The sequence below is a fragment of the Hemicordylus capensis genome, chromosome 4, assembly GCF_027244095.1.
Source record: "Hemicordylus capensis ecotype Gifberg chromosome 4, rHemCap1.1.pri, whole genome shotgun sequence".
Classification (NCBI taxonomy): Eukaryota; Metazoa; Chordata; class Lepidosauria; order Squamata; family Cordylidae; genus Hemicordylus; species Hemicordylus capensis.
Window position 1 is genome coordinate 88584109 of NC_069660.1, and position 14308 is coordinate 88598416.

Sequence of the window (14308 nt, forward strand, 5' to 3'; positions counted from 1 at the left end):
GCACTGTTACCGCTAACGTGGCCAACCTAAAACCTAACTACTCACTGAATACAGAACGGAGTAGGCGAAAAAAACCCCAACCATGGCCAATCGGTTAAGGGCAAAAAATTCCTACTCGGCCCCAGAGGCGACCAATCTCTAGACCCGCTCTGCACCAGGGAAGGGAGGGAGGGGACAATCCAAAAGGACTGGTCGGCTCAGAGCGTGGAACGGCCGTTTTCGGCCGAAACCACGCCCACCAAGCCCGGCCAGCCAATCAGGACCCTTCTTGGTCCTCGTGCTGAGCTGGGCTGGGGAAAAGGACCTCCCCGCAGCACGAGGCAGAGGGGAGGGGAACTTTCCCCAGACCCCGGCCCAAGAAGACACTTAGACATTCTTTATGGGTAAAGGGCCTCTCTTTATTAATTAATTAACAACCAGCAAAGGCGAACTGAACAGTGGGTGATGAATCACCAACGAAACAGTGCGGGCTCCTAGGCAAGGGCTAGGATTACCCTCATCCTGCCCATTGCCACTTTGGGCGACACACCCTGGCTCCGGAAAGGGGGCAGGCACGCCCTGCCCTATTCCATCAAAGCCAACCACCCCCTTAGAAGAGGGGACCTGGACAGCTCCCGGTATTCACCCCCCCGGACCGCGCAGCCCAAAGGATGGTGAAGACCTGGAGCAGGTTTCATGGCCATCAATTACTCCCCGCGCCGCACAGGCAACAAAGGAGCGATTAACCAATCCACCTTTAAATATCCAAGGGTGCTCACCGATACTATACCTTGCTTACCCCTCAGCCCGCACTGTTACCGCCACCCAGGGAGGTTAGCCCACGCTTGACCTCCCTGCCCCACCACTGCCCAAAAATTCAGCAAGCCTCCTCTGTATGTTACCTAAATATAGATCACAACCAAGCTCCGAAAGGTGAACCCCATCGGCACGATATAACTCGGGAAGACGAGCCACCACATTAGGGTGGTGTATTACAGCACCACCGGCAGCTATCACAAGTTTCCCAATTGCGGCTGAAGCTTTGCGCCTAGCCTTTTCTAGACAAAGCCCCGAACGGGCATTCCGCCACACCCTACACTGCAGCCAATTAACCCAGAGAATAAGCACCCCGGGCATCCATTCCTGCAATAAGGACAAATCAGAGGAGGCCTGCTGAACAATAGACAGGCCAGTCCGCTTGCCTAGGTCATTTTCCCCTAAATGCAAAACCAAGATGTCGGGCGGGGAAAAACTATCTAAGTGCTCCCTAAGTGCGGGCAGTAGCTGGTTCCAGAGCATCCCACGCATGCCCAACCAGTACACAGCAGCCCGTCTTCCAAACCCAAGCTGGGATCCCCAACGAGACGTGCTAGCCCGCTTGAAGGCCCAAAAGACCAGCGAGTGGCCGCACAACAGGATCCGTACTGGAGCCACCGATCCCCCAACACCTGCCAAGGGAAAAAACACAATCAATAGCAGCCGAAAAAAGCCCGCTGTCAGCGCACATAGCATCTGACCGCCACGGACTTCCACCTCCCAATCCTCCGAACCTCCGCTTCCTGGAGGCCCAACCTCGTGGCAGTAGTAGCTGCCCCAATGCGGAAAGAGTGAAGCGTAATTCCCTCAAGGGGAATCAGGGCCGCGCTAAGGGCCTTTTTAATCACTGAAAGAAACTGATACTGGGTAAGAGGAGTCCGATCCGAATGCGCGAACAAACACCCCCCAGAGTCCGGTCCCAGAGCCACATAGGCTCTGAGGGCCGACACCGGGCAAATTTGCCTATCCCCAGCGGCCGCCAAGCGAACCGTCTGGCCCCTCCCCCGCTGATCCGTCTTAGAGCGGCGAAGAAAAAGCTGCGCCTCTTCTCCTGACAATGACAGGTCGGAGAACTGCAGACAACGGTCACGAGGGGAAACCCTGCTGCGCGGGAGCAGCTCCCCGGGGCGAAAGGCTCCGAAAAAAGCCACTAAAACCGCAGCCCGGAACAAAGACACCTCCCAAGAATCTGCACAGCACCCGGCTAACTGACTGAGTGTAGCGGTCACCATATCCAGGGTAAAGGGCCGCCTAGAGTCTCCAGGGCCAGGGTCAGCCCTGGCCCAGCCCTCCAGCATGCGCCGCACGCGAGGGTCGGAGGAAAAATCACCCACCCCCCTCACCTGCGCCTCAAATGCAAGGGCAGCTAAATAACCACCCAGGGTGGACACGGCCCGTCCTGCTCTGCGTAACGTGACTAGGAACTGTTGCAGCTGACCCACGGGGACCGGCCAAACCTCAGGCAAACCTTCAGCCCTTCGAAAAAGGGCAAAAGCCTCAAGCTTGGCTGCGTAGCTAACTCTGGTGCCAGGCGCCAGAGACGCCGCTATCGCCTGCTGCGCCTCCACCTGCCAAGCTGCCAAAGGAAAGCCGGCATGGGGTCCGGGTGCAGAGAAGCCTCGGGAGCTAACGCTCTGAATCTGTCCACCTGGAAACGAGACAGAGCGTCAGCGATGTCGTTCCGAATCCCCGGCACATGGCGGGAGCGGAACAAAATGTTGGCCCGCAGACACTGCAAAACTAAAGCTCTGACCAGAACCATAACCCTAGGGGAGCGCGAAGACTGAGAGTTGACAACCTGCACCACTGCCTGGTTGTCGCACCAGAAACGAACTGAGGAGTCAGCAAACTCCTCAGCCCAGATGTGAACTGCCACCACTATTGGGAACAGTTCCAAAAAGGTCAAATCCCGCGTTACCCCGCGTTCAAACCAGTCCCGAGGCCAGGGAGCAGCACACCAGCGGCCCCTAAAGTAAAGCCCAAAACCTGCACCTCCAGCAGCGTCCGAATGGACCTGCAGATCAGCCTCTAAAAGCTGCTCCTGTCTCCAAAAAGTAACCCCATTGTAGCCGGCCAGAAAGGACTCCCAAAGGGACAAATCAGCCCTGACCCCTTCAGTAACCCGGACCCTGTGATGGGGAGCGCGCAGGCCCATTGTCAAGTCACAGATCCTACGCAGAAAGGCCCGACCAGGGGCAACAACCCTGCAAGCAAAGTTAAGATGCCCCGTTACCACCTGAAGCTCCCTAAGGGAGGCTTTACGGGCCCGCCCTAAGGCCCTAAGCAGCTCCACCAGCACTAGTAGTTTAGCCTGCGGGAGTCTAGCACAACCAGCAAGCGTATCAATCTCAATACCCAAGAAGGAAAGCCGGGTAACTGGCCCTTCAGTTTTATCCTTAGCCAGCGGTACCCCAAGCTCCTCCGCCAGCCCCATAAAGGAGCGCAACAAGCGGTGGCATTCCCCTGAATTGCCCCTACCGACAAAAAGAAAATCGTCTAAATAATGAGCTGTAGATTGAAGGCCCGCCCTACGCCTGACCGCCCATTCCAAAAAAGAGCTGAAAGCCTCAAAGGCGGCACAAGAGATCGAGCAACCCATTGGCAAGGCCCGATCAAAATAGAACTGGCCAGCAAATGTGAAGCCCAGCAACTCAAAGTCGTCCGGATGAACGGGCAGCAGGCGAAAGGCGGATTCAATATCACATTTGGCCAAAAGGGCCCCTGGGCCCTGACCCCTAACTACTCTGACTGCCTCATCAAAGGAAGTGTAACGAACCGAACACAAACTATCGGGTATGCCATCATTGACAGACAACCCTTTGGGATACGAAAGGTGGTGAATTAACCGGAATTCACCAGGAACCTTTTTTGGAACCACTCCAAGGGGCGAGGTTCGTAACCGGGGAAAAGGAGGGGCATCGAAGGGGCCTAACACCCTACCTGCCACCACCTCCTTAGTAATCTTCCGTAATACCACATCCTCCTTGCCCACCACAGATCTAAGATTACGAGGACTCCCTAGCCCCCGGCGTGCAGAGGAAGGAATCCGGAAGCCATCCCGAAAGCCCAAAAGTAGATAAGAGGCTGCCAACCGGTCAGGGTAGTCCATCAGCAAGCGCTCTAACACGTCAAGCCTGATGGGGCTGGGGCCCCTTACCCGAAGGGGGTGGGGGGGGACCACCCTTCCGATTGTTTCCAGGCCTAAACTTGGACCCGGGACCACCAGGTTTGGCTCGGGAGCACGATGTACTGGGGTGCTTTGCTCCGCAAAAACCGCATGCGTGCCTGAAGCGACAGGGGGAGTGAGAGCACTTGCCGCTGGTGTTATACTCCCAGCAGACCAGATGGGGTTGAACCCACTGCTGGCCCGCCCCCGCTGCGGCCGAAACCCCGGAAGGCCTGGACAACAAGTGTCCACTATCCGAGCGGTCACCTTCAACTGGGCGAGCTGGAGACATGATCACCAGCCATAGTTCCTGCAGAGGTGTATCCCACGGCAGAGTGGGATCCAAAGCTGCCCTCATACGGAAACTCTCATCATAACGGATCCATGAAGATCCAGCAAAATCTGAGACAGCACGGTGAATGATATCCATATACTTCAGGAGAGCCGGGCCCCGAGCCGGCTGCGCCTGAAGTATCACGCCCATGTAGATAGTAAAGCCAGACAGCCAGTTATTCCATGTTTTTTCCACTGGCTTTCTCTTGGTGGCCTCATGCTCCTTGCAAGACTCACCCTCCTTATGTTTAACTTCTGGTTCCCTAAACAGAAGACTAAAGATGTCTACATACTCCCCCTTGAGAATCTTTTCCCTGGTAGAAGGCAACAAGTGATCCCCTAGGGGAAGGCCCATGCCCCCGTAGGGGGCGTGCTGGGCCGAAGGCAGAATCCCCATTGGGTAATACCCAGGCCGATTAGCGGCATTCTGCTCTGAAGAAGGAAAACTGGGGGAGGGGAACGGGCCACTCGCAGGCCGCCCGCCCAACCATACCTGCTCTGCTGCACCCTGTGTACCAGCCGTGACCCCAGGAAACGCCAAAGGAAAACCCATACCCAAGTGTTGTGTATAGGGGGACCAGTAGGAAGCTGGCCCCCATCCACCCATGGCAGGAATCGGCCAGGGAACAGCAGGCCACTGGCCGGTGCCGCCGGGAGGTGTCGGTGCTGCTGGCTCACCCGGAACCAACGGCATAGCCGGATCTGCAGGCGGATGTCCAACCGAAGCGGCAGGCACAGGCAGCGATGACGCAGGAACATCAGGAGCCGGGTCCACGGGAGATGGCAGCACAGGAACAGGCGGAGCCGGGGCTGGTCCCTCAGGAGCAGAAGGCGCTTCCGGCCCCCCGGGGGGGGCCAGGCCTGATGGGTTCAATCCTCTCTCCAGCGCCTCCAACCTGCTAGAAATAGACGTTAGTAGCTGACTCCTGGCAGACCCCCTGGTCCGCCGGGGAACCTTGGGAGGCGGAACCCCACCCCCGCCAGAAGGCCCGGCCCCCGGGTCAGAAGGAGCAGCCTTCGCCTTCTCTAGCGCCTCGATACGGGTGATTAAGCCACGAATAAGAGCCATTTCCTCATCTTCCTCCTCTGAGGAAGAAGGAGGGGGTGCAGGCCTCTTAGGCGGACGAACGGGACGCCCCCCTTTCTTTTCTTTTCGCCTTACGGGGCATCACAGCACACAATACCAGATAGGAGTAAAAAATAAACACAGACAAAAAACCCCCCAAAGCAAGCCCCCAAAGCCCAGAGGAAGACTTGTAACCACAGGCCTGCAAAGGCCCCAGCAAAATCAGTAGCCCAAACTAGGAAAAGCCACCAGCACCTTCCCAAAACAGGAAAATGGGGGCCCCCGGAAGCCACCCGCCCCCGCACCGGACCCCACACCCTGGCTTGTCCACCCCCCAGTGGCTAAGGGACCCACAAACCCAACAGGCCGAAGCCCAGAAGCAAAGAAATACGCCGCGACGAGAAGGCTCCACCGGGCCGGAACAACCCCCGCAGCTGCAGCCGCGCCTCTCCGGGGCTACCCCCGACAAGCCCAGAAACCTGTTGCCGCCGCGACGGAACCACCGCCGAATGCCCCCACGCCCGCATTCGGGCGAAACCCCCCCCCCCCCACTAGAGGAGAAAGGAGCTCGACTAAAGAGCTCCTCTCTCGCCGACAATCCAAAAGGACTGGTCGGCTCAGAGCGTGGAACGGCCGTTTTCGGCCGAAACCACGCCCACCAAGCCCGGCCAGCCAATCAGGACCCTTCTTGGTCCTCGTGCTGAGCTGGGCTGGGGAAAAGGACCTCCCCGCAGCACGAGGCAGAGGGGAGGGGAACTTTCAATCATTGTGGGTTAGAAAATGCTAGGAGCTTTTCCAGATCCATTTCACAAGTCATCTGCACAGCTATCACTGATCTGCCCAGATAACATGGCCCCAGCAAGCACTTTGTAAACAATTGATTATTTTGTTTTAAAATGTATAACTTATCAAGTTCAAATTCCATATCAGTTAATCAGATTCAGCATAATAGCACCCATTTGTTCTGGGCTTCCTCTGAAAAGCCACCACTACATCCTCTCCAAGTCTGGTACCTGGAATTCCTCTGGCCACCTTTAAACCTATGTTTTCCTGCCTTTGGGGCCTTGCAGAGGAAATAATTCTCTAAAAGGTTCTGTCTCCTAGACACAGTTGTGAGATCCCTTGAAGGTGTCTTTGCTGCTGCTATCTTGGAAATCTGGTGAAAAGAGCTGCCAGCTATAGACCTTACCCAGCTGAGTAGTTGTGTGCATAATCTGTTTCCTCTTAAACTGAACCCAAAGTTGGGACACTGAACCATAGTGTTCAGAATAGCTGATCTGAACTGAAATCACTGCCCTTGAGCATTCGTTGTGTGGGGCAGTTGTGGGGAGACCTGCCCTGGGCATTCTTGGAAACCAGAGTCTTTCAGTCACTCTCTGTGGGTCTACCATGAGACCATCTCCATGTCTAATTGTCTGAGAGCCTCTAGATTCCCAAGCAGAACCCTCAAGCCTTTGAGGCTGGGCCATTCCTCCCATGTAGTCTACCAGTCTTTCAAGCCCAGGCCACAATACACGAATGGTTGGAAGCATTCCGATTGGGTGAGTCATAAGTTATGAAAGCTTGTCCAAAACCCTTCCTACTTTCCTTCATGCAGCAGCATGGGTTGGATATTGCAAGAGCCATGCATTATTTGTAGAAATGTGATAGCCAATATGGCCTAGTAACCAAAGGGTTCATTTGAGTCATTCTTTGGAAATGCATCTCTCTTTTAATCCCACTGTCTGTAGATAGGGATAATATGAACCCCTGCTAACTGGGCAAAGAGGCACCTTTTACTGTGATGATTCTCTTTATTTAGCAGGGGAAGAGTAACTGGCCCTATCCACCCCCAGCACAGTACTTCCAGTGACTGTTGCTGGTGTCTATCTTATGTTTCGTTTTAGAATGTGAGCCCTTTGGAGACAGGGAGCCATCTTATTTATTTATTGTTTCTCTTTGTAACCCGGCCCGAGCTATTTTTGGGAGGGCAGTATAGAAATCAAAATAATAATAATTATTATTATTATTATTATTATGACTATGATAAATATTTATATACCACTTTTCAACAAAAGTCCCCAAAGCAGTTTACATAGATATAAATAAATAATGATGACCACAGGGCTTTTATGAGGATAAGTAAAATAAATAAATGCCACAGAAGCCCATTGTGCATATGGGAAGATGGTGATTGCACCTGCTGGTTGCACCCCCAGTTACACAAATACCACACATTGGACATCATGTCTGCCCAGGGACTCATATATGTATGTAGACCCCAATGTGCATAGGATGGAGTCATGCCATCATATGTCCCCTTATGTGTCTGTGCAGACATGTCATCCAATGTGTGAATGTAATGAATGCTAAGGAAGCAAGACCAGCTGGCGCAATCACCCCCACCCCCCATGCATACCACTGAGCAGGGGTTCCCATCCATGGGTCTCCAGATGTTGTTGGGAAACAACTTCCATCATCCCCAGTCACTGTAGAGGAGGCAGCTGGGAGTTGCAATCCAACAACATCTGGGGACCCAAGGTTGGGAACCTCTGCCAAAGAACATCAGCACAAGAGCGAAATTATATCTCAGCCTTCTGGCATCTGATGATGCCATTACTCCAGTGCATGTGTCGTATTTACCCTAATACAAGACAGCTCCAAATTTAAGATGACTCCCATAGAAAACAGAGGTTAAATACAAGTTATACCTGAATTAACCCAAAAGGAAGAAGATTCTGAATTTAAGATGACCCTCCAATTTCTAACGGCAAAGAATTTGGCAAAAATCTAGTCTTGGATTCAGGTAGATACAGTACTCTCTGCTCTCCTGCTCTTCTTCAGACAAGGGATAACAAACAGGAACTCAGAAGTACACAATGAAAAAGTATCTACATGCATTATTTTGATTACGTCAACTTTGTAGGCCTGACTATAGGAGTCTTATGCTTGATAGGCCATTCATCTCTCCATGGCACAGCACTTTCTGGTAGACAGCTTGCAGTTGAAGAAGAAGATGCTTCTCGCCATTTTAGAGCACGCCTGCACAACTTGTGATCTGCCAGCCATGCATTGTGGCCCACCAGGTGGGTCATGTACAGCTTAGTGGGTCATTGTGCGGGCTTGTTTTAAAAGGATGATGAATGGCTTTGTTCCCATATCAAGCTCATACATTTGGTCTTACAAAAGCCATAAAATAATCTATTCCCTGTGTTAGGATGAAAATGGAAATCCGTTATCAGCTGAAGACTTACGTGCTGAGGTGGACACGTTCATGTTTGAAGGCCATGATACTACAGCTAGTGGAATCTCTTGGCTCTTCTATTGTATGGCCCAGAACCCTGAACATCAGCAGAGATGCAGAGAAGAGATAATGGAGCTTCTTGAGGATCAAAGGAATATTCAATGGTCAGACGTTTCTCCTGTTCTTCACTTAATGCATGCATCTCTGGGTCATAGTCTTGACTTTAAAAAAGAAAGAAATGTAAAACAAATATAGAGAAGAAGATTTTTTTTACAAATACATATGATAAAAGATAGCACTGCAATGTAGTTTAGGAAGTCTTGGACTGCATAATCGTGAGGCTGTTTAAATCTTAAGGAAGTCAGCCTAATTGCATATAGGACTGCAGCTTTGGATGTTAGATGTGGGAAGTGGGGGCTCACAACTAAGCATAACAAGTGCCAATGGAACTTTCCCTACTATGGAAAATAACAGTTGCAATAGGGGAGAATCTGGATTCAGAAGATGGTGGGGGAAAGCATTAAAGCCCCCCTCCCTGAACACTACGGTGCTGATTCTCATCACCTCTATATACAGTACACACATGGCTGCTATTTATCTTGTGGGGCGGTGGGACAAATATACAGGACCAAAGTATACATGTAATGAAATGTATAGTTTGGCTCTGACAGGGTATTGTTTAAAGGATCCTATGCAAGAGCATTGTCTCAAAAGACAAATGTCCTCCACATCCAATTCCTGCTCCCCCTTTAGGACCAAAGGCACAGAAGTGCTCTCCTCCAGTCTACTGGCTGACTGAGAACCTCCGAGAGAGGTAGTATGAAAGCAACATCCTTGAAGACACCAGACATTTCTGAAGGTTGAGAGGAGTTTCCAAATACTGTTTTCCTGCATACCTGTAGGGACCAGCTCTTGCTCATTTCCTCTCTCTACTTCAGTGCTCAGCCTGTCCGCTCATAAGATACCAAGTTTTTCATGTGTGAGCTTTGGATCTGAAGTTTTCCAATTTGAATTCCTGCAAATGTACCCCTTGGAGCTTTGGATTATTGGATTTGCGAGTGGAGAAGAGATCTTTTATTGTTGTATTCTATCTAGTAATCTTTTATGTTTTGTCTTTTAGAAGTTTATCCCAGTGGGGGGATCCTGTAGGGAGAGTGTGGTGGGTGGAGTCAGAAAGAAAAAAGAGGGAAAGGAGAAGGAGAAAATGGAGTTGTCTCTGAGTAATGTCTTAGTTAAGCTTACATAAGATTTTTTTGTGTTTACGAGGGAAGCAGTTATAAAACAAAATGTTTATGAGACCTAAATCCAATATATTTTCTGATGACTTTCAGGGAAGATCTGGGGAAGATGACTTACTGTACGATGTGCATTAAAGAGAGTCTTCGCCTTTATCCTCCAGTACCTCTAATAGGTCGAGAACTGAATAAACCTGTAACATTTCATGATGGACGAACCTTACCAAAAGGTCTGTTTTTCCTCTGCTTTATCCAAACATTTACTTAACTCTCATTTCCTCTTGTGACTTTGTTTTTACACAGTGGCTGACATCTTAACAAATGCAGTGGCCATGGAATGTGAACATTGCACCCTATGTGGAGAACCTGCCCTAGGCACAGTGGGAAGGGCACATTTTCAGGAATCCTTCCTTCTCTTCAAAGTATTCTATGCCTTGTATAAGTATGTCCCTGAAAGTCACACAGCCCTCAGGGATATACTTTCAGGTGGCACAGAACACTTCCAGGGAAAAAAGAAATGGGGTGGTGGTGATTGAATTTCACTCCTCTCTCCTTCCCCTGGAAGTGCTCTGCACAACCCTAAAATATGTCCCTGATGGCTATGTAACCCTCAGGGTCATATTTACATAAGGCACAGGACACTGTGTGCTACTCTCCTGGGGAAGGCTTCTGCAGAAAAATTTAGAATGCTTTTAGTCCCCTGATGACAAGTAGATCCTTGAAACATTTTGGGACCAATATTTGATTCTTCTTGATAGATTTATCTGCTGCATCCATTGAATTCTACCACTGCTGTTTTGGTTTTGTAATGCTGCTCTCTTTAGCTTGTATTTTTAAAGTGCTCTGATTCTTAGTTGCTCTTCTTACACATTAAAGATTATGTAATTATTTCAACTAAGCTCACATGAAATCAACAGTAGCAGGTTCTGAAAAGTGTATTGTCAAATGTCACCACTTCCAAGCAGGCATATGTGCTGAGATCAGTCAAGATGTGGAGTTCATCTGAGGAGACTGTAGAAGATGTACATGTGACTCTTCTTCCCAACAGCCTTCTCCAGCTGCCACAGTTTGTCACAATCTTTATACCTTTATTCAGGTGGAAGCTGAGCTCATATATGGGTATATCTGGATATGGATGGTGGTTCTTCTTGCATCTGGTGGTAATATATAATGCATATGTTTTTTCTGGTTTATACCTAGCTTCTCAGTACTGGAGAAGTCTAGCTTTCTGGTATTGAAAACATGTTTAGAACTGGAAAAATGCCTCTTCTGGAACAGCTCTGGAAGACCCTGATACGGCTGTTATGTTCCTATGTAGCCTGTAGAAATGATAGTTTTTGCTGGGTCCACTGACAAGGGCAAGGCTACTTGAGATAACTACCAAGTGATATCAAAACAGTTCCAGGCCACAGGCATGAGCGTGTGTTTGTATGTAAAATCCTTGGTTTAAGATGAGAGTTAGTTCTTATGATTTTCACCCTTACAGAATGTCCTCAGAATTACGAGACAGTTTGTTCTTGAAAACTGTGTCTTAACTTAGAAACTGATTTCTCACTGGAAACCAGGGGTGGAGCCACCACTGAGCAAATAAGTTCAAAGAACCCAGACCGCCACCAATCAGGGGCCGTGAGCGTGGTCCCAGACATGCCCCCCCGCATCTGACATCAGATGCAGGGCTCATTATTTTGGTCCCAAATGGGGCTGCGTGGGAAGAGCCGCGGAGATGGAGTTCCAGTGCATCGACCTTTTGCACCAACTATCCTAATGACCAGTAGGGGCACTGGGAGCTGAGGTAGTTATGAGGGTCCCCTTACCTGTCTCTACTTTGCCTCTACTTTATGACCCCTGCCTTGACTCTTCATGCATTTCCTGTAGTGAGTCAATCCTACTTCCTTTCTCCTGTGAGAGCAGATGGGAGCATCTCTCTCTCTCTCCCCCTTCCTGTTCATTATGTAGCTCATAGTTAGGATATGTCTTTCCTATCTCAAATGTACTTAACCTAATAAACCTTACTTAGTTTATACTGCACTAGAATCTCCATGCTTGTTCTTGACTAACTGCAACAATAAAGCTCTGCACTACTTTGTAACTAGAGTGGGCAGCTTCCTCTTGGTGCTTTGCTAAACAATCACAAACTCCAACAGAAGTGATATGCGGTCTGGGAACAGACCAGGCTGTTTCCCTCTTACCATCCCAGTGCAGCAGCTGAGGCTGGAGGCACGGAAGTGGCAGTGGGGGTTATCTTGGATGGAAAGTCAGCCAGCCCCTCCACTGCCTCAGACACAGCTGCCAGCAGGACTGCCTGTCTCAAAGGCAACGTGAGCCTGAGCTGTCATTGTTACTTCCTCTGCCTCCTCCTCCTTTAGCCCATGCACCAGCAGCCATCTAGCAGAGCCTCCCTTCTTGTGGCTAGTGTTGTAAAGTTGAAACAAGGAAGCAGTTTACAAACATTTTCAGTGCCATTTATCTTCTTGGAACATTTTAAGTCAAGGACTGCTTGTACTCCCAAAGGCTAAACTGTTTAGAAGTCAAGTATTGTGCCCTGTGTAGCCACCTAATGGCGCAGTGGGGAAATGACTTGATTAGCAAGCCAGAGGTTGCCAGTTCAAATTCCTGCTGGTATGTTTCCCAGACTATGGGAAACACTTATATCGGGCAGCAGCAATATAGGAAGATGCTGAAAGGCATCATCTCATGCTGCACAGGAGGAGGCAATGGTAAACCCCTCCTGTATTCGACCAAAGACAACCACAGGGCTATGTGGTCATCAGGAGTCGACACCGGCACACTTTACCTTTATTGTGCTCTGTAAACCACTTCCCTTGAAGAAGAGTTTTACCTGAAATGCATTGGGATCTACTCTTTAATAAACTGCATTGCACCATTCTTGTTTCCTTCCCACCTTAATTTCCATGTCATTTAAACAAACTTGAAAAATGCTTCACATATGATGCTGGCTTCACAGATTAGACTGTGCATCTTGGAATTGGTGGTATTACATAATGCATATGTCTGATCTTGTTTACACCCAGCTTCTCCATACTGGAGGAGTCTGACTTTAGGGTATTGAAAACATGTCTGGAACTGGAAAAATGCTTTGGACTACATCTTTTATGAAATAGCTCTGGAAGACTCCGATAAGAGTGTTATGTTCCTAGGCAGACTTTGGAAATGATAGTTTCTGATGAGTCTACTGCCAAGGGTAGGGCCACTTGAGATTACTAACAAGTGATATCAAACTAGTGATAGGCCACAGGTGTGTGTGTGTGTGTGTGTGTGTGTTTCCTTGCAAAAAATGGGATTACAGTTCAAACTATAGCGGATTTACCCATCCTTTGTCTTAGTGCAAGCCCATGTGAGGGGAAGAAAAATGCTGAGTCATTCCCTCCATGCTCTCTGGGTCAAAGGCTTCTCCCTCAAAACTTTCCTGGTAGATAATACGCTGCCACCACACCTGATTACCAACAGAGTTTACCTCCCCCCCACCCCTCGGGCTTGGGTGAATTTCCAGGGAGACTCTCCTTCTCTTACAATTGGAAAAGTACAAAAGCCTTCCACATGCAAGCTTACACACGGTGAGAAAATTTGGTAGCTGAATGATCAAATTGAGGCGTGTTGCACCAGTGTAAACCCCTTTCCAGCCCCCGCTTTTCCTGAGTTAAAAATCCACTCAAAGACGCTGGTTAAAACTACAAAGAACAAAAAAGAAAAATAAATTTTATTCAAAATACTATAGGCAGTTTCCATCTGAGCCTCTCTCAGCTTTTAGTTACAGGTAAAAGAAACAGTCAGTAGTTGCAATAATGCTTCAAAAAAGCACCCCAGTTGCAAGGAACAGGGATGTAGGAACATACAAAAGCACCTTCAAAAATTTACAGAGAGTTCTGCAGCACCCTGGATGGATGAGCACAGGCTATTGTTGCTTAGCTTAGTTATATTACAGGTACACAGTCCTAGACCAGTCGTAAGGATATACAGAGCACATGAAAGGAAAATAAAAGTTGAACACAAACTAACAAACTGTTCCCTAGGCTAAACGTCCAGAAGCCAAAAAGCCCTGGCTTCCTTCTCCCTTGAACTCACCTCTGCAGTCTTATCTTCCAAGACCTGAAGTCCTCCTCTCTGCAGCCATTTCTATGGCCACACATCCTGCTGCAAGCCCAGCCTGGCTCCTTTGGAACAAAGAAACCCTTTTCTTCCTGCCTTATGGCCCTCTAGGTCCCACACACCTTGTGGCTGATTGGTTGAGCACTAGCCTGTCAGTCAGGACAGGGTACACTTCCAGTTCACTGTTTAGGGGAAAGGAAAGGCTGTTACTGGTTGATTGTTATACAAACAAATGAGCAATGTGGATGAGTTTAGGCCATGTATTCTATAACTGACTTCCTGTTCTCAGTGCAAGAATAAGCTGAGAACATGGGCGCTACTGCTGGGGTTTGTGATTATTTAGCAAAGCACCAAGGAAGCTATCACTCCAGTTAGAGTGCAGA

At 49.4% G+C, this 14308-nt stretch overlaps 2 protein-coding genes across 5 annotated transcripts in view; one reads left to right on the forward strand and one right to left on the reverse strand.

The window, feature by feature from the left end:
- The window catches only part of LOC128323812 (cytochrome P450 4B1-like), a 53098-nt gene that overhangs the window by 30087 nt on the left and 8703 nt on the right, over positions 1–14308 (forward strand). For all 4 annotated transcript variants that reach the window (XM_053247620.1, XM_053247621.1, XM_053247619.1 and 1 more), the window contains exons 8-9: positions 8557–8747; positions 9915–10048. In XM_053247620.1, the coding sequence (XP_053103595.1) occupies positions 8557–8747; positions 9915–10048 (325 nt within the window). The remainder of the gene's footprint in view (positions 1–8556; positions 8748–9914; positions 10049–14308) is intronic.
- Positions 814–5378, reverse strand: LOC128323814 (uncharacterized). The gene is made up of 2 exons (XM_053247623.1): positions 4973–5378; positions 814–1427 (listed from the first exon to the last, which is right to left on the reverse strand). The coding sequence occupies exons 1-2, from the start codon at positions 5361–5363 to the stop codon at positions 814–816; spliced, it is 1005 nt and encodes a 334-aa protein (XP_053103598.1). The 5' UTR covers positions 5364–5378.

Bases quoted from the DNA above. Each gene is read 5' to 3' on its own strand.
- LOC128323814 (XM_053247623.1), bottom strand. From the start codon at position 5,363: ATGGCTCTTATTCGTGGCTTAATCACCCGTATCGAGGCGCTAGAGAAG. The intron at 1,428-4,972 runs GTGAGCCAGCAG...TTCCCTTGGCAG, and splicing joins GGCTATGCCGTTGGTTCCGG to GTGTTGGGGGATCGGTGGCT.